Source organism: Carcharhinus amblyrhynchos, chromosome 7 (assembly GCF_965287045.1).
Source record: "Carcharhinus amblyrhynchos chromosome 7, sCarAmb.v2.hapA, whole genome shotgun sequence".
Lineage (NCBI taxonomy): Eukaryota > Metazoa > Chordata > Chondrichthyes > Carcharhiniformes > Carcharhinidae > Carcharhinus > Carcharhinus amblyrhynchos.
Window position 1 is genome coordinate 18,002,422 of NC_137330.1, and position 20,519 is coordinate 18,022,940.

Sequence of the window (20,519 nt, forward strand, 5' to 3'; positions counted from 1 at the left end):
TGGAATGCCCTGCCTGCAGCAGTTGTGGACTCGCCAACTTTAAGGGCGTTCAAATGGTCAGTGGATAGGCATATGGATAACATTGGAATAGTTTAAGTTAGAGGGTCATTAGATTGGTTCCACTGGTCGGCGCAACATTGAGGGCCGAAGGGCTGTAATGTTCTATGGAATTCCTCCCCCAAACCTTTTGTACACCCCCCCCCCTCCCCGGCTGCCGCCTCCCCCACTGATCAAGGAAATGAGGGCTTCATGAAAAACAGGTCCTCAGGTTACTATGCCGAGGGAGTCCTTCCGCTTGCTTAGCCAGTCAGGGACAGCACGGTGGTTGGCACTGCTGCCTCACAGCGCCAGGGACCCGGCTTCAATTCCTGGCTTGGGTCACTGCCTGTGCGGAGTTTGCACATTCTCCCTGTATCTGCGTGGGTTTCCTTCAGGTACTCTGGTTTCCTTCAACAGTCTAAAAGATCTCTTGGTTATAGGCATTGGCCCAAACAGGTGCTGGAGTGTGGTGACTAGGGGAATAACTTCATTGCAGTGTTAATGTAAGCCTTACTTGTGACTAATAAATAAACTTTCAATGCAGGAGGGTGATGATCACTCGCAATGAGGAAAGCATTGATGTTCCTCAGCTACTGCTTATGTTTGTCTGCCTGCTGATTCCCTGTGTGAGTGAAGGTCGGGTTCACATCTCTTTGCCCCATAGCTCTAGGGGTGGATTAGGGGTGGGCATAGAACAAAGAACAAAGAATAGTACAGCACAGGAAACAGGCCCTTCGGCCCTCCAAGCTTGTGCCGCTCATTGGTCCAACTAGACCATTCATTTGTATCCCTCCATTCCCACTCTGCTCATGTGACTATCCAGGTAAGTCTTAAACAATCCCAGCATGTCCACCACCACCCCCCTACTTGGCAATGCATTCCAGGCCCCCACCACCCTCTGTGTAAAAAACGTCCCTCTGATATCTGATGTTAAATCTCGCCCCTCTCACCTTGAGGCCGTGACCCCTCGTGATCGTCACCTCCGACCTGGGAAAAAGCTTCCCACTGTTCACCCTGTCTATACCCTTCATAATTTTGTACGCCTCTATCTAGGGCATCTAGGGTTCACTGATCAATACTGGAGTCCTTCTCAGATGCATATTACTCACAGTTTGAGTGGGCCTTACCATTACCCTTACATTGAGGGGCTATAATACAAGCTGTGTCCAACTATCCCAGTGGGAGGAGTGCCAGGGTGAGGCTTTACGGTTGTGAGCAACAAGAGATTTTAATATAGTGACAAGTGCTACTGTGACCTTTGATAAAGATCCCGCAACTATCTGATCCTAACTTCATCCATGCGAACATTGTGCTCCTACAACCGGAGAGTGAATTGTGGCCTGCCTCTCCTCCATAGTGTCCAGCAATCGAGTGAGGACACCCCCTGAGAATCTGACAGCTATTTTTTTTTGCTGCCATTCTCCTGGCTTGAATGAGAGTGAGTGCTTTTGAGGCACCCCTTCATTGATGTGCTTGGATGAACCCCAAGGAAGTGAACCAGATGCTTTGGGCCTCAGGTGTGGCATTTTTCACCCATTGGGTAAGAAAGATATTTCCAAGTATCTAAATATTCCGATTCAGATCACATTGCCAGGGCCAATGGGATTTTCAAACCGGAAAAGACACAGGCATTTTTTTGGGGGAAAATTCAATTTTTAAAATGGAAGATGTCACAAAAGCTTCTGTTGTGCCAAATTTACTCTGTGCAATAAAGTTCTACAATTTTTTTTGCTGGTGTTATACTGATTTCAGGCTTACTGTGTCAAGACATTTAGGGCGGTGGCACAGTAGTTAGCACTGCTGTCTCAGCACCAGGGACCCGGATTCTGGCCTTGTCTGTCTGTCTGTGTGGAGTTTGCATGTTCTTCCGATGTCGACATGGATTTCCTCCGGGTGCTCCAGTTTCCTCCCACGGTCCAAAGGTGTGCAAGTTAGGTGGATTAGCCATGCTAAATTGGCTCTCAGTGTCCCAAGATGTGCAGGAGAAATTAGCGGGTAAATGCATGGGGTTATGGGGATAGGGCCCGGATAAGATGTTCTGTCGGGGCCAAATAGATTTCTTCTGCACAGTAAGGATTCTGGTTTATGATTCTATGAAATTCAACCTATGGATAATAGAAAGGCTGTGACACAGAGAAGTATGTCCATGATCCAGTCAATTGGACAAAAGCTTTAATATTTAAGAGATGCCCACTATAGTTGTGTCTAAAAGTGCAGGGAGAAAAACAGAACAGTAGAACATTTCTCACTCTCAGCTCTTGCCTCTCAAACCACCTCATAATTAAACTATTTCCCTGCCTTTTCCCGTTCCAGTCTGGGAGTCATTCCTGATCAATTAAACTACCTTTAAATCTTGAATAAAGCAACATGTCTTCATTTGAGTAACACTGAAATTCCAACAACTTAAAACCATACCCTTGCAATGAATGCAAAGCTTATGCCTTGCGTCTCTTCCCTCTGTAAAAATAGATATTTGTCTTAGAGTCATAGCGTCATCGAGAATAACGGCATGGAAACAGGCCCTTTGGCCCAACTTGTCCATGCTGCCCTTATTTTTTAAACTGCTGAGCTAATCCTCAGTTGCCCGCATTTGGATCATATCCCTCTATACCCATCGTACCCATGTAACTATTTAAATGCTTTTTAAAAGATAAAATTGTACCCACTCTACGACCTCTGGCAGCTTGTTCCAGACACTCACCACCCTCTGTGAAAAAAAAATTTAAAAAATCATTACATTAATACATTAATGACGCAATCAAAAAAATTACAGTTCTAACTCTGTGATTGTGAGCTGTGAGGCATATGACGAACTGCCTCTGAATTCTCTAAATGTTCGTGTAAAAATCAAGATGATTGATACATCGGTCTTTTTTTAATTTAATAGTTGAAAGACAACTTAGCTAAGGAATGGCAGTGTGGTAATGGAGGGGCAATCAAAAGAGCGGTTAAATGTAAAAAGGTTCACTCCTAATGTCAGGACACCTTCTACTGGTGATGATTAAAGCAAAACCGTAGGCAAATAAATCAACCATTCTTCACCCTTTCAGTGACACATAGCCTCTGATTTCTTTTTGTCTCTTCAATAATGTATATCTGTCCAAAATATAAACTTAAGCAAATGGCTCTGACACAGTCAAAACCAGGCAGTAAACTAGATTAATATTCGAGAGCAGAAAAATAAAATACATATTTAGCCAAGAATATGATTAAGCTAAATAGAAACTGTCTTTCAATCCAAGAATATTCAAATAGTTCTTTCAATAATTGACGATGGCTGTACAAATACCGGATTTTCACTTTGATTTATAACTGATACAGGGCCTCAATTAAACAGGAGGTGAAAGATATAAATTACATTTGGGGTATCAGAAATGTAATTTTTGGGTCATAAAATGAACATCAGAAAATGCCGTTGAAATCATTTCCCTCAGTGACTCAAGAGCTAAAACAAATTCAAATGTTTTAAATATGAATTTGAAAGAAAATTCTCTCAGTGGATCATGTTTATTTGTAGAAAGGCTATATTGCATTAACCAGATTTTATAAACTGCAACGCTCAGATAAACTTATCTTCTCCTACGTGTAAGCTCATGTGTTTTACAGGTTTGCCGGTGTAGTCCTGAGGGATTGCCATGTTTCTTTCAGAAGGAACTCTTCAAAATGCAGCAAATGAAACAACAATAAAACCTACTCCAAATCAAAGAAAGGTTTAATAAAGAATCATCATTACTCCAAACATGGGGCCTCGCACTGGGCCACTGAAAGCTTCCCAAAATTCGACGTAGTTTCTTATTTAAAGTGAATCAGTTGGTCAGCTGACTATTACATCTTGTTCCTATTTGTCACATTACATCCAACACAAATTTTTCACTTGTTACATTCTAACATAGAACATTACAGCGCAGTACAGGCCCTTCGGCCCTCGATGTTGCACCGACCTGTGAAACCAATTTAAAGCCCATCTAATCTACACTATTCCGATGTCATCCGTATGTTTATGCAATGACCATTTAAATTCCCTCAATGTTGGCAAATCCACTACTATTGCAGGCAGGGCATTCAATGCTCTTACTACTCTCTGAGTAAAGAACCTACCTTTAACATCTGTCCTATATCTATCACCCTTCAGATTAAAGCTATGTCTCCTCGTGCCAGCCATCTCCATCTAAGGAAAAAGGCTCACACTGTCCACACTATCTAATCCTCTGATCATCTTATATGCCTCTATTAAGCCACCTCTTAACCTTCTTCTCTCTAACGAAAGCAGTCTCAAGTCCCTCAGCCTTTCCTCATAAGACCTTCCCACCATACCAGGCAACATCCTGGTAAATCTCCTCTGCACCCTTTCCAATGCTTCCACATCCTTCTTATAATGCAGCGACCAGAACTGTACACAATATTCCAAGTGCGGCTGCACCAGAGTTTTGTAGAGCTGCAACATGACCTCATGGCTCTGAAACTCAATCCCTTTACCAATAAAAATGGCACACCGTACACCTTCTTAACGACCCTATCAATCTGGGTGCCAACTTTCAGGGATCTATGCACATGGACATTGAGATCTCTCTGCTCATCCACACTACCAAGTAACTTATCATTAACCCAGAATTCTGTATTCTTGTTACTCCTTCCAAAGTGAATCACTTCATACTTTTCCGCATTAAACTCCATTTGCCACTTCTCAGCCCAGCTCTGCAGTTTATCTGTGTCCCTCTGAAATCTGCAACATCCTTCCACACTGTCCACAACTCCACCGACTTTAGTGTCATCCGCAAATTTACTAATCCATCCTTCTACGCCCTCATCCAGGTCATTTATAATAATGACAAACAGCAGTGGCCAGACCCTTGCAGTACACTAGTAACTGAGCTCCAGGATGAACATTTTCCATCAACCACCACCCTCTCTCTTCTTACAGCTAGCCAACTTCTGATCCAAACCGCTAAATCAACCTCAATCCCTCGCCTCCGCACCTTCTGCAATATCCTACTGTGGAGAACGTTATCAAACGCTTTACTGAAATCCATATACACCACATCAACTGCTTTACCTTCATCCACCTCTTTGGTCACCTTCTCAAAGAACTCAATGAGTTTTGTGAGGCATGACCTCCCCTTCACAAAACGGTGTTGACTATCCCTAATCAAATTATTCTTTCTGGATGATTATAAATCCTATCTCTTATAATTCTTTCCAAAACTTTGCCCACACATAAGTAAAGCGCACTAGTCTATAATTACCAGGGTTGTCTCTACTCCCCTTCTTGAACAAGGGGACAACATTTGCTATCCTCCAGTCTTAGAACATAGAACACTACAGCACAAACAGGCCCTTCGGCCCACAAGTTGTGCTGATCATATCCATACCTACCAGGCCATAGAACTATCTGTAAATAGAACATACAGCACAAACAGACCCTAAAGACACGTCAGTGTCTTCTGGCACTAAAGAAAATGACGACCTAAAGATCAAAGCCAAAGGCTCTGCAATGTCCTCCCTGACCTTCCAGAGAATCCTAGGATAAATCCCATCCGGCCCTGGGGACTTATCTATTTTCACGTTTTCCAGAATTGCTAACACCGCCTCCTTATGAACCTCAATCCAGTCTAGTCTAATAGCCTCTATTTCAGTATTCTCCTCGACAACATTGTCTTTTTCCTGCGTGAATACTGATGAAAAATATTCATTAGTGCCTCACCGATCTCTTCAGATCCACGCACAGCTTCCCATTACTGTCCTTGACTGGCCCTAACGTTACCCCAGTCTATCTTTTATTCCTGACATATCTATAGAAAGCTTTAGGGTTTTCCTTGATCCTACCTGCCAAAGACTTCTCATGTCCCGTCCTGGCCCTTCTTAGCTCTCTCTTTAGGTCCTTCTTGGCTAACTTATAACTCTCAAGTGCACTAACTGAACCTTCACGTCTCATCTTGACATAAGTTTCCTTCTTCCTCATCACAAACGATTCAACTTCTTTAGTAAACCATGGTTCCCTCGCTCGAAGACTTCCTCCCTGCCTGACAGATACATACTTATCAAGGACACGCAGTAACTGTTCCATGAATAAGCTCCACATTTCAATTGTGCCCATCCCCTGCAGTTTCCTTTCCCATCCTATGCATTCTAACTCTCACCTAATCGCATCATTATTTCCTTCCCCCCAGTAGGATATACCTAGGGATAGGTATATCCCACTCTTGCTCTGTGGGATATACCTATCCCTTTCCATTGCTAATGTAAACGTAACTGAATTGTGGTCACTATCACCAAAATGTTCACCTACCTCCAAATCTAACACCTGGCCTGGTTCATTAGTACCTAGTACCTAATACCAAATCCACTATGGCCTCGCCTCTTGTTGGCCTATCTATATACTGTGTCAAGAAACCCTCCTGCATACATTGGACAAAAACTGACCCATTTAAAGTACTCAAACATAGTAAGAAGTCTCACAAAACCAGGTTAAAGTCAAACAGGTTTATTTGGTAGCACAAGCCACTAGCTTTTGGAGCATTGCCCCTTCACCAGGTGAATGGGAGTTCTGTTCACAAACAGAGCATATATAGATAGAAACTCAGTTTACAAAGTAATGGTTGGAATGCGAGTCTTTACAGTAATCAAGTCTTAAACGTACAGGCAATGTGAGTGGAGAGAGAATTAAGCACAGGTTAAAGAGATGTGTTTGCCATCCCATCGTATCAGGCAATGGAACCCTGTGTGAGAATCTCTCCAGCTACAATGACGAAATCCTGAAACCCATTGTACAAAGAACCTCCAACTTTAGTCTACACACTGTGGACTTCCTACAGAAACTCAGCACACATGGAGCAGTTGAACCAGACGCACTCCTCGTCACAATGGATGTCTCGGCACTTTATGCCAACATCCCATACGACGATGGCAGTCCTGCAACTGCCTCAGTATTCAACGTCACAACTGCCTATCTCCAGGTCCAATTTTACAACTCATCCGCTTCATCCTGGACCACAACATCTTCACCTTCAACAACCAGTTCTTCATCCAGACACACAGAACGTCCATAGGGACCAAATTCACACCTCAATATGCCAATGTCTTTATGCACAGGTTCAAACAAGACCTCTTCACCACACAGGACCTTCAACTGATGCTATACACTAGATACATTGATAACATTTTCTTCCTTTGGACTCATGGTGAACAATCACTGAAACAACTATATGATAACACCAACAAGTTCTATCCCACCATCAGACTCACCATGGACTACTCTCCGGAATCGGTTGCATTCTTGGGCACACGCATCTCCATCAAGGACAGTCTCCCCAGCTTTTCACTGTACTGCAAGCCCATGAATAACATCATAATGCTTCATTTCTCCAGCTTCCACTCTAAACATGTTAAAGAAGCCATCCCCTACAGTCTAGCCCTCCGTATTCACAGGATCTGCTCAGATGAGGAAGATCACAACAGACACCTCCAGATGCTGAAAAATGCCCTCATAAGAACAGGATTGACTCATCGATCGACTGTTCCGATGCGCCACAGCGAAAAACCACACCTACCTCCTCAGAAGACAAACACGGGACACGGCTGACGAGTATCCTTCATCGTCCAGTACTTCCCCGGAGTGGAGAAGCTATGGCAACTTCTCCAGAACCTTCAACGTGTCATTGAAGAAGACAAACATCTCACCAAGGCCATGCCCACACCTCCACTTCTTGCCTTCAAACAACCACACAACCTCAAACAGACCATTGTCCACAGCAAACCAGCCAGCCTTCAGGGCAATAGTGACCACAACACTGCACAACCCTGCCACAGCAACCTCTGCCAGGTCATCTCACATGAGAAGACCATCCAGCAGGTACACAGTACATACACTCGTAACTTGGCCATATTTGTCTACCTGATACGCTGCAGGAAAGGACATCCTGAGGCCTGGTACAATGGGGAGACCATGCAGATGCTACGAAAATGGATGAATGAACACCACTTGACAATCACCAGGCAAGAGTGTTCTCTTCCTGTTGGGAAACACTTCCGTTGTCACGGGCATTAGGCCTCTGATCTTCAGGTAAGCGTTCTCCAAGGCGACCTTCTTGACACACAACAACGCAGAGTTGCTGAGAAGAGACTGATAGCCAAGCTCCACACACACGGGGACAGCGTCAACCGGGATCTTGGGTTCATGTCACACTATCTGTAACCCCCACGACTTGCCTGGGCTGGCAAAATCTCACTAACTGTCTTGGCTGGAGACAATACACATCTCTTTAACCTATGCTTAACCCTCTCTCCACTCACATCGTCTGTACTTTTAAGACTTGATTACCTGTAAAGACTCACATTCCAACCATTATTTTGTAAATTGAGTCTGTGTCTTTATATGCCTTGTTTGTGAACACAACTCCCACTCACCTGATGAAGGAACAATGCTCCAAAAACCAGTGGCTTGTGCTACCAAATAAAACTGTTGGACTTTAACCTAGTGTTGTGAGACTTCTTACTGTGTTTACCCCCGTCCAACGCTGGCATCTCCACATCATACATTCTAACATGCCACACTGTCCAAGGTGCTGTATTCTGAATAAGGTTTTAAACCAAGGTCCCACCTGACCTTTCTGTGTACCTTAAAGATTTTGTGGTAACATTTTGAAGAAGAATAGGGGAGTTCTCCCCTGTATTTGACAAGGTACCTCACAAGAGGTTATTGCAGAAGGTAAGGGGGCATGGAGTTGGAGGTAGGGTGTTAGCGTGGATAGAGGATTGGTTGTCAAATAGGAGACAGAGAGTGGGGGTTAATGGGTGCTATTCGGATTGGCGTTTGGTGACTAGTGGAGTGCCCCAGGGGTCGGTGCTGGGGCCTCAGCTATTTACCATTTATATAGATGATCTGGAGGAGGGAACCAAGTGTATGGTGTCGAAATTTGCTGATGACACCAAGATTGGTGGAACGGCAAATTGCGCGGAGGGTGTGGAGAGTCTGCAGAAGGATCTAGATAGACTGGGCGAATAGGCCAGGAAATGGCAAATGGAATTTAATGTTGGCAAGTGTGAGGTGGTCCACTTTGGTAGGAATAATGGTAGGAAGGACTATTACTTACGTGGCGAAAAACTGCAGCAGGCGATGGTGCAGAGGGACCTCGGGGTCCTTGTGCATGAGTCGCAAAAACCCAGCCTGCAGGTGCAGCAGGTGGTCAGGAAGGCAAATGGGATGCTGGCCTTCATAGCGAGGGGGATTGAATATAAAAGTAGGGAGGTCTTGCTGCAGCTGTATAGGGCATTGGTGAGGCCGCAGCTGGAGTACTGTGTGCAGTTTTGGTCGCCATACTTACGCAAGGATATTTTGGCCTTGGAGGGAGTGCAGAGGAGGTTTACTAGGCTGATACCAGAGTTGAGGGGGTTGAGCTATGAGGAGAGGCTGAATAAACTAGGCTTGTACTCGTTAGAGTTTAGAAGAATGAGGGGAGATCTCATTAAGACGTATAAGATGATGAATGAGATGGATAGGATAGAGGTGGAGAGGCTCTTCCTGCTCAGAAAGGACAGTAGGACTAGGGGGCACAGCCTCAAGGTAAAGGGGGGGCGGTTTAGAACGGAGTTGAGGAAGAACTTCTTCACTCAAAGGGCGGTGAATCTCTGGAATTCTCTGCCCGTTGAGGTGGTGGAGGCTGCCTCGCTAAATATTTTTAAGACGGGGGTTGATGGGTTTTTGATAAGCGAGGGGATTAAGGGTTATGGGGAGAGGGCGGGAATGTGGAACTGAGCCACGAAGATCAGCCATGATCTTATTGAATGGTGGGGCAGGCTCGAAGGGCTAGATGGCCTACTCCTGCTCCTATTTCTTATGTTCTTATGTTCTTATGAAACAGGGCATGCGATGTCATTACAAGGCTAGAGTTGACTGCTTTGGAAGCTTTGAGGACGACAAGTAGTGCCAAATCCTCTTAAAGACCTTTACTCCTTCATCATCTTTGCCAATCAGTTTTGGCATTTTGAATTATGGTGGTGACCAAAGCTTCTGTTGTCACTGCTGTTTATAGGTAAAAAGATTTAGATTTTTATGTCAACAGAGTTGGGGCAGATTGCTTTGAAAGCATTTCTCCTATCTGGATCCATCTCCTATTCACCAATTTGGAACCAAAGGAAGGCTCATGAAGTTTCTGAGGATCTCTGGGCAAAATAAGGAACATCAGCATTGTGAAACTAAGTTTAATTCAGGATCAGCCATCTGAAACCCTTTAAGTCCTTCATTCAAATTAACAAAGACAGCAAAATAAGAAGGGAAGAGAAAGATATCCTTGTGTCTATCTGCAGCAAATGTAACAGCTCCTGGATAAATCAGTTTTGTCAACAATACAAGCTTCAAAATCCATCCAGAGAGCTCTAAGCTACTTCAGAAACTAAACCTCAAATTCACTCTCAGGTACAACTTCAAAGACGAAAAGTAATTCAAAGCCACTGAAAGCTTTTCCCAAAGCCTAATGAGATAATACAAGCTTGAACAGGATTCCTTTCAGCGCACTGAATCAAATAAGCAATTCTTCCTGGAGTGCTCTCACCACCCTCTCCCCTCAGCCCTTTACAAATGCTAGTTGGTCTGATGAGACCAATCTCAATCTATCCAACAGATGATCGAGCAACTGGTCAGGGAAGCATGAAATAGGGTACACGCCAACAATTATAGTCAGATCCTTCTTGAGAAACAAGATGAAATCTTTGAGAAAAATACATGAGGAATCTCAGAGCTCCATTGAATGGTCACTGTCCCTTAGGGATTGTCACATGCATGATACATAGAAACAGGATGAGACCATTTACTCCCTTGCAATTCAGTTGAATCTTAATTAGTCTATATCCTCACACTATTGGCCCTATAATGATTACTACCTTTGCCTAACAAAAAATCTCTAAATCTCAGTTTTGAAATTTTGAATTGGTTCCTAGTGTTATTGGGGAGAAGGTTCAGTATTTCTGCTCTTCTATTTGTGTGCTTCCTGACATTACCTTCAATCTTAAGGTTTTGTTCTCCGGTTCTGGGTTATCCCACCAGAAGAAACAAGTTCTCTCGATCCACCCTAAAAAATACTTCAATCATCTTAATTAGGTTCTAAATTAATCTTCCTTAGCAAAGGAAATACAAAACTAGCCTATGTAGCCAGCCTATGTTAAAGATAGCTTTTATCCCTTATATTCTATTATTAGTGCTCAACGCAGGGCAATGTTTAAACATTAACTTCATGATGTGACTTTCAGGAAGTTTTGCTGTTCCCCACAGGTGCCTTCCAGGTTTCTCTGGGCAGTTTTGTGAGGAAGACATTGATGAGTGTAGATCTGGACCTTGCCTCAATTATGGAGTCTGCCAGGACTATGTTAATGGGTATTCCTGCACCTGTGCACAAGGTAAGTACCGCACATGAATTTTCTAATTGTTTCAGTGACACAATGCTATTCCAAAACAGTAATTTGTACACTGTACAAATTTATACACCCAGCAGATTTTGGCTGACTAGCCAGCGAGGTGAGTCAAAATCTTTGCCACATCTTCAGGCAATAGGCCCAGAATATTTTAACCTTTGAGCCTCATTTCAATCCCACAGTTTGAATTCTGACCTGCAGCCTAAACTTTTCTCGACGTTCTGGAGGGGAGCACCTGTTCTTTCTAAACCACAAGTAACACACATAAATGCCTATCAGAGGATATTTCCTCATCCCAGGCCCTCGGGAATTATGGTCAGGCCCTGATGACTTAAACATATATAAAGGTGGATGTATTTCTTGCGTTAGAGCAGAGAAAGTTAAGGTTAGATTCAATGGAACTGTTGAAGGTTGAAAGGTTTCTTCTAGTGTTAGAGGTGATACTGCTGCCCTGGTGATAGGGTCAGTAACCAGACAGCACAGGTTTAAGGTATTTAGTTGAAGAGGAAGGATGGGGTGATGGAGACTTTTTTCTCACGCAGTGGGCTTTGATGATTTGGAATGTACTACCTGAAAGAGTGGTGGAATCAGAATCAAAAAGGAATTGAATCGAGTATGCAACAAAAACATTTGCAGGGCTCTGGGCAAGCAAGAGGGAAACTGAAAATGATAACAATGAACCCTCATTGGCAGGATTCATCAAGTGACTCTCCTTGCTTTGGGCAGGGGTCCTTCCCACTTATACAATGAAGGAACAGTACCAATTTGTGTTGAGTCAACCCGGGCTGCAAGTAAAATCCTCGTCTATAGTTTTGTTTAAGTGGATAAGGATAAAATTACTTCAAATATTGTAATATCGGGGTGCTAGACAGACAAGTCCTGGCTCTTCCTCGATTGTCCTGTTCTTCACAGTCAGCTTGGCAGCAGGAATGAGCTCACAACAATCGCACTCACCAGTGTAAATCTCTCTGTCTACTTAATGTGAGTAACAACAACACATTGGATGTTCGGACAGGGCTTACAGCTGATTGACTATATTTTGAATATGTTAGCTGGGTTTGTAGCTGATTGGCCATGTTTTGAATAAATAGGTGCAGTTTGTAACTGATTGGCTATAGCTTGGATATGTGGGCAGGGCTTGTGGCTGACTGGTTATGTGTTGAATATGTTGATGGGGTTTTTGGCTGATTCAGCTTTGGACTGGATGCGGGGGATATCGAGTGTAACTATTGAATTGTTGAGGCACAATTGGTCTGTTGGCGTTTTGCAACTTTTATGTAATTACCAAGTAATAATAGTTGTCCCATGTGTGACTTATCAGTTTGACTCCATCAATGTAATATAGACATTTTTGTACAAATGTACAGTCAACTTTCGTTACAATTGAATAAGGGGACTGTTGTTCTATATCAGTTTATGTCATTGAAGCTTCAAAGTTTCCTTTCGTACCATGAAAAACACCTACAAGAATAGTTGCAGTAATGGAAATTGGTAAAGACAAGACTCCCAATGTAATCCCTTTCAAAACAATTATACTGTTGTTCTATATTTCCCGTAATGTGATGTGAATCTTTTATATCTGGAGTTCAGATATTCCAAATTCACTGTTTGTTTCTTTCCCCATCCCCCTACTCAATTATATTCCTTGTCATTTTATTCATTGTTATGTGCTGTTTCAGCGTTAAAGATAATAGTAATAAGTTGCCCTTATAATAATGTTGCCTTATGTACAACCAGCACACATTGGGAAATCTCAGACACACTTCCCAATAGTTTGTGCCCATTGAAATGATTGGCCTTATTCCTGGAGGTTTCATCATATGAACTCTCTGCTAACTGTTCAACCCAGCTAATTGGCCTTTTGCTAATCTCCAACAATTTACAATCATACAGTGCAGAAGAGGCTCTTCGGCCCATTGAGTCTGCACCGACACATGAGAAGCACCCTCCTAATCTTATTTACCAGCACTTGGCCCATAGCCTTGAATGTTGTGATGTGCCAAGTGCTCATCCAAGTACTTTTTAAAGGATGTGATGCAACCTGCCTCTACCACCCTTCCAGGCAGTGCATTCCAGACCATTACCACCCTCTGGGTAAAAATGTTTTTTCTTCACATTCCCCCTAAATCTCCTGCTCCCCACCTTGAACCTATGTTCCGTCATGACTGATCCTCCAACTAAGGGCAACAGCTGCTCTTTATCCACTCTCCTCATAATCTTGCACAACGCAATCAGATCGCCCCTCAGTCTTCTCTCCTCCAACAAAAACAAACCAAGCCTATTCAACCTCACTTCATAACTTAAATGTTCGGTTCCAGGCAGCATCCTGGTGAATTTCATCTGCATCCCCTCCAGTGCAATCCGATCCTTCCTGTAATATGGTGACCAGAACTGCACACATTACTCCAACTGTAGTTCACCAAAGTTCTACACAACTCCAATATGACTTTCCTGCTTTTATAATCTATGCATGTTTGATAAAGGCACTTGCCCAAAAGCCTTTTTCACCACCCCACTAACATGCCCTTGTCCTTATGAGCATTAACAGGATATATGGCACAAAAACAGACCATTCAACCTAATCAGTCGCAGTTGTTTATTCTATTGTTTATGGTCCACTTGAGGTTCTCCCATATTTCTGCATCTAAATCTACCATTGTAACCAACTATTCCTTTCTCCTCTGTACGCTTCAGTTCTCGTTCTCTCCGGGAAAACCTAATCCACTCCTCCACTACACCAACACTTCTCCCATCACCCATGGCACCTTCCCATACAATCGCAGAAGGTATAACACCTGCCCCTTTTCTTCTTCCATGCTTACCATCCTAGATGCAAAACACTCATTCCAGGTTAACTAGTATTTCACTTGCACCTCTTTCAATTTGGTCTATTGCATTCGCTGCTCCCAATGTGGTCTCCTCTATATCGGAGAAACCAAACACAGACTGGGTGATCGTTTTGCTGAGCATCTTTGGTCTTTGTGCAATCTAACCTTCCGGTTGCTTGCCATTTTAACACACGATCCTGCTCCCATGCCCACATGTCTGTCCTTGGCCTGCTGCAATGTTCCAGTGAAGCTCAGTGAGATGAACAGCATCTCATCTTCTGTCTAGGCACATTACAGCCTTCTGGTCTCAGCACTGAATTCAACAACTTCAGATGATCAGCTCTACCCCACCTCAACCCTTTGTTTTCATTTTACTTAATTTTTAACTACCTTTTTTTTTCATTTTTCTTTCTCCGCCCCCATTCTTTTATCCTCCCTTCTCTTATCTTTTCTCCCCCTTTGCTTCCCTTTTCCCCCTTTTCTCAAATTACCCTTCTCTCCCATGCACCTCCCCACTCCCCTACATCTTCATCTGTCACAATTTACCCTCTGATTTCAGCTTCTTTGCCGTTTGGCCTTTCACATCTTCTATCCTCTATATGGACTGCCATTAGCAGCCTTTCCCATTATTTTTATGGGTGGGGCTCATCTTTCATTCCCTCACCCTACAGTATAAATATCTCCCACTTTTTATGCCTTTTAGCTTTGACAAGGGGTCATCTGGACGAGCAATGTCAGCTTTTTTCTCTCCTTGTAGATGATGTCAGACCTGCTGAGATTTTCCAGCATTATCTTTTTTGGCTCATTCATCTACTTAACTGGTTCCTTTTAAGTGTAAATACTACTTGCTTCAACCACTCCGTGTTGTACTGAGTTCCACATTCTCCCCATTCTCCTGGTGAAGATGTTTTTTTTCTGAATTTCCTGTTGGATTTCTTGGGGACTATCTAATATTGATGGTATCTTCCCCATGAAGGAAATATTTTCTCCCTATCCACCCCACCATGTCATCATTTTAAAGTTCTCAATTTGGTCTGTTGTGTCTGCCAGAAAGTCTGTTTTAATCCATATACAGTAGACAAAAAATTGCGAGTAGACTTCTTGTTAGTATAACAATATTTATTTAAACACTCAATCAATAATCACCCACCCAACCAACAATAAGTTATCTTACAGAAATACTAAAGTTCAAGTCTAATACTAGAGCTTGACTTAACTTTCTGTGACTGGCAAGTACCCAGGCAGATATTGGCCTTTATCTGTGCGCTGGTCTCAGTCGTCATTTGCGTAATCTGGTCCTTTGGTCTGGTCTGACGCTCCGGCTCTGGTCTTCCTTCCTTCTCGGGTGTGGTGGCTCTCCTCGCGCTGGTAGTTGCTGGCGATGGTCATTGTTGTTGTAGCTCGTTCGTGGGGTCAGAGAGAGAGAGGGCGATTCTTGGTTGTGCAGCACCCTTTATACTCCGTTGGTTTTCATGCCTCTTTTGGCCATTGCTAATCAATCGATCAGGACTTGATCACCCTGATTAATAAAGTCCAATTGGGTGCTGCCACACCAATCTCTGAGTGTGTCATCACCTGTAGGTGCTAGAGGCACGTAAGATACACACTTCCCTCCCAAATAAGGGGTTAACAAGCCCCTATGGTAAACAACCCAGTTTGACCAGAAAGTCCCCTTTGTCTGGAGATGCCCATATCCTGTGTATTCAGTGAGCTGCAGCCTGCTTATCTCTGTCTTGTAGGCTGCAGCCTGCTGTTTTAGTTCTTGCCCACTTGTCCCAGGGTGTGACTGCATGGATTTCCTCCGGGTGTTCCGGTTTCTTCCCACAGCCTGAATGATATGTTGCTTAGGTGCATTTGCCATAGTAAATTCTCCCTCACCAAACAGGTGCCGGACTATGATGACTTAGGGGATTTTCACAGTAATTTCTTTGCAACATTAATGTAAGCCTACTTGTGACAGTAATAAATAAACTTTAAACTAAAACCTTAAGCTAAATCTTTGGACTGTGGGAGGAAACCAGAGCAACCGGTGCAAACTCCACACAGATAGTCGCCCAAGGCCAGAATCAAACGTGGGTCCCTGGCGCTGTGAGGCAGCACTGCTAATGACTGTGCCACCATGCTGCTCCAGTTGACTCTTAAATGACCTAGCAATCCACTCAGTTCAAGGGCAATGGGCAACAAATGCAGGCCCAGCCAATGATGCCTACATCCCTTGAGCAGATTCAAAAAAGCTTGCTAATGCATTTCCTATACTGCAGCAATTGACTACCTTTCACAGCCCTTCAGTGAAGTGCATTGGGATACTCTGAGTTCAGGAAGGAGTTACATAAACCTGCACTCATTGCATTGCAGGTGTCAGCTGAGAATTTGGGCTCTCTGGAGAGAGATTTGAACCTGTAACCTCTGACTGAACCAGATTCTAATAGTTTGAAGTGAGGGTCATGACCTCAAATTTACCATGTGTTCTTTTCATGAACCAAAAATATACAGGAAAGAAAATACATTGTCAGGGTTGTACCTGAGGGATGTGGTCGCTGCAAAATGACACAGGAAACAGTTTACTATTGAACTGGGGACAATATTGGAAACATGGAAAGATCATAAAAATGTAGCTCAAGTGTAATTTGAATTTGTTATCCATTGTGATCTTTCTGCATAACCGGATCCCACTAGCCCATTAAAAATCAGTTTCCTACAAAGTACGATCTTGTTCAATCTCTTAGAGATTCAAAGCGCATCTCTTAATAGGCAGCTTTCTAAATTCTGCAATCTTTTCTATGAAAGCTGCTTTAATAATGCATTTTATTTTTCATGGGCCTTTTATATTTATGTCTTGGTTTCAAAGCATTTTTATCATTTCTTCCACATGATGGAACCATTATTTCAGCAGTTTTATTTTATTTAGTTTTTAACTGCAGTCGTGTATCCTTTCACTGATCTTATATACTGTTAACAAATGCTACCTGCAATCCTGCATCTAAAAGACTGATCCCCTACACAACAACAATTTGTACCTTTAACACAGTAAAACTTCACAATGGTGCTTCACAGGGACATTATCAATCAAATTTGACACCAAGTTACAAAAAGAGATGTAAGGACCAGTGACTTGGTCAGAGGTAGGTTAAAGAAGGAGAGAGATAAAGAAAGGGATTTAGGGGAAGAATTGAAGCCTTGGTGGCTGAAGGCAAGGCCAGGAGTGGTGGAGCCATGAAAATTTTGGATGTGTTAGGGCCTGGGCCAGAACTGGAAGAGCTCAGAGATCCTTGAGGATTTGGAGCTGGACAGGGTAGAGCTGGAGGTGATTATAGATATGGGGAACGGTGAGGCCATGGATAGATTTGAAAATGAGAAGAGTTTTAAAATTGAGGCATTGCCAGAGCAGGGGCCAATGTTGATCAGCATTGTTGATGGGTGAGTGGGACCTGGCGTGAGTTAGGATACCTGCAGCAGCATCTAAGAACATAAGAACATAAGAAATAGGAGCAGGAGTAGGCCATCTAGCCCTTCGAGCCTGCCCCGCCATTCAATAAGATCATGGCTGATCTGTTGTGGCTCAGTTCCACTTTCCCGCCCTCTCCCCATAACCCTTAATCCCCTCTCTTATCAAGAACCCATCAACCCGCTTCTTAAAAATATTTAGCGAGGCAGCCTCCACCACTTCAACGGGCAGAGAATTCCAGAGATTCACCACCCTTTGAGTGAAGAAGTTCCTCCTCAACTCCGTTCTAAACCGCCTCCCCTTTATCTTGAGGCTGTGCCCCCTAGTCCTACTGTCTTTTTTGAGCGGGAAGAGTCTCTCCACCTCTATCCTATCCATCCCATTCATCATCTTATACGTCTCAATGAGATCTCCCCTCATTCTTCTAAACTCTAACGAGTACAAGCCTAGTTTATTCAGCCTCTCCTCATAGCTCAATCCTCTCAACTCCGGTATCAGCCTAGTAAACCTCCTCTGCACTCCCTCCAGGGCCAAAATATCCTTGCGCAGGTGCGGCGCCCAAAACTGCACACAGTACTCCAGCTGCGGCCTCACCAATGCCCTATACAGCTGCAGCAAGACCTCCCTACTTTTATATTCAATCCCCCTCGCATCTGGACAGCTCAAGTTCGCTGTGGCTCTCTGCGAGCTAGTTTCAATCTCTAACAGCTACCTACTCTCAGACAACTGCCTGCAACCCTCCAGAACTTGCTTCCTTTCTCTGTCTGTGTTGTTGCTTTGAAAGCTTGATACATGCAATCGTTTTGAACCCACGCTCTCTTTTGTTTTTGGCAGGTTGGACAGGAACATCTTGCCAAGTGGACATTGATGAGTGCCAACCAAACCCTTGTGTCCATGGCATTTGTGTCCAGAATACTCCACCCCCTGGTCACAGCTGCTTCTGCGTCCCAGGATTTGTGGTGAGCCCTAACTATTCCCTAGTTATACAATAGCTCCGGTTGTCAAACTTTTTTGCTTACACTTTAAAAGCAAATATAAAATCAGCAAACAGAATGAAATGGAAAATGTCAGCAGGTCTGACAGCGTCTGTGGAGAGATAATACAGCTAAAGTTTCAAGTCTGGATGTCAAAGCTCTAAAAAAGGGTAATCCAGACTCTAAACATTGGCTCTGTTCTCTCTCCACAGATGCTGTCAGACTTGTTACGATTTTCTAGCATTTTCTGTTTTTGTTTTAGGTTCCAGCATAGGCAGTAACTTGTTTTTATCTTATAGACAAGTTCGAACCCTGTGGTTTGTGCAACCCAGTCAGTTAGAAAGAAAGACAGAATTTGCATTTATATAGCAAAGATTCTTAGAATGATTACTGCACTGAAGGAGGCCATTCCCTTGTCGTGTCACTGCTCGCTTTCTGTAAAGAGCAGCCTAGCTATTCATACTGCTTAGCCCCCGCAATTCCCTCCTGAAAGCCATGATTAAATCTGCTTCCATCACTCTCTCTGGCAGCACGTTCTGTCGCTCAACCCACTGTATGGAAACAATCCCCTTCATCACCTCCTCTGGTCCTTTTGCCAGTTATCTTAATTCTGTATTGCCAGCTCTGCTGCCTCTGGGTACAGTTTACGTCTCTCTCTCTACTGTCAAAACTCCTTATGATTGGTGAATGTTCTTCTTCAATCTCATCCTTAACCCTCTCTGCCGTTTGGAGAACAATGATGTGTAGATGCCGGCGTTGGACTGGGGTAAACACAGTGAGAAGTCTGACAACACCAGGTTTAAGTTAAATTGGTCGGACTTAAACCTGGTGTTGTCAGTCTTCTTACTCTGTTCGGAGAACAATCCCAGTCTGTCTCCTTAATAACCTCACGGCTGTTATCATCTCAACAAAACCTCTCTGTACTCTCTTCAAGGCTTTACACTGGATATACCACACAGAATCAGACTGTTCTGCCAGCTGATCCCTGCCAGATTTTATGCTGCACTGGAGCCTGCACCTTTCATAATCTCAGGGACTTCCCAAAAGTCTATCAATGAAGTGTACTTGAAATGTAGTCACTGTTGTAATCTAGGAGTCACAGTGGCCAATTTGTACACAGCGACAAACAGCGAAATGATAATGAACCGATCATCTGTTTCAAGCTAGATGAGATAATAGTTCACCAAGGCACTGAGGAATTTTTCCTGAAAGTAGGGCCTTGGAATGCTTCACGTCTCCCCTGAGCGAGCTTCAACAGCACCTTTAAAAGTGCAGTGCTCGTTCAGTACTGAAATGTTTAATTGTTGAACTGATTGTGAGGAACACCACTAATTTATCTCATGATTTAGAAAATCAAGATTAATTTTGCCAACTTTCTATGGAGCTTCCCGTTTTAGAGACAGGCTTTGCCGTGCTAAATGAACATTGGTGTTAAATAAAAATAAAAGAGACCTGGATTTTGTGACATGGATGGTTGTGGGCTGTTACTTTCAAACACTTAATTTGAGAAGGTCAGACTGAATAGCAGAGGCAAGCATTAGACTCAGATTTGCATTAGATGCCTGAACTACTTGTCAAACATTGTCAACTGCACTTTCACAAGGCAATTAGACTGAGATGATTAAAACTCATTTGATGTCAGTGAGTTTAGTCACGCTCAAGATGATGTGACTTTGCACTTTCTTTACCTTTTCCCTTGCCAGCCCTCGCACTCTCTTTCCATTAATGGAGGTGTCTTTGGGAATGACTAATGAGGGCATCATGTCCTGAACCATACACACAGCTCAATTTGATATATGTTGTGCTCTGAGACACAAAAGGAATAAAAGC

At 43.4% G+C, this 20,519-nt stretch overlaps 1 protein-coding gene across 1 annotated transcript in view; it reads left to right on the plus strand.

Moving 5' to 3' along the window:
* Positions 1-6,899: 6,899 nt before the first annotated feature.
* Positions 6,900-20,519, plus strand: part of LOC145345353 (uncharacterized) — a 35,756-nt gene continuing 22,136 nt past the window's right edge. The window contains exons 1-3 of the mRNA XM_080193169.1: positions 6,900-6,992; positions 11,281-11,427; positions 18,550-18,674. Coding sequence (XP_080049295.1) covers positions 6,900-6,992; positions 11,281-11,427; positions 18,550-18,674 — 365 coding nt within the window. The remainder of the gene's footprint in view (positions 6,993-11,280; positions 11,428-18,549; positions 18,675-20,519) is intronic.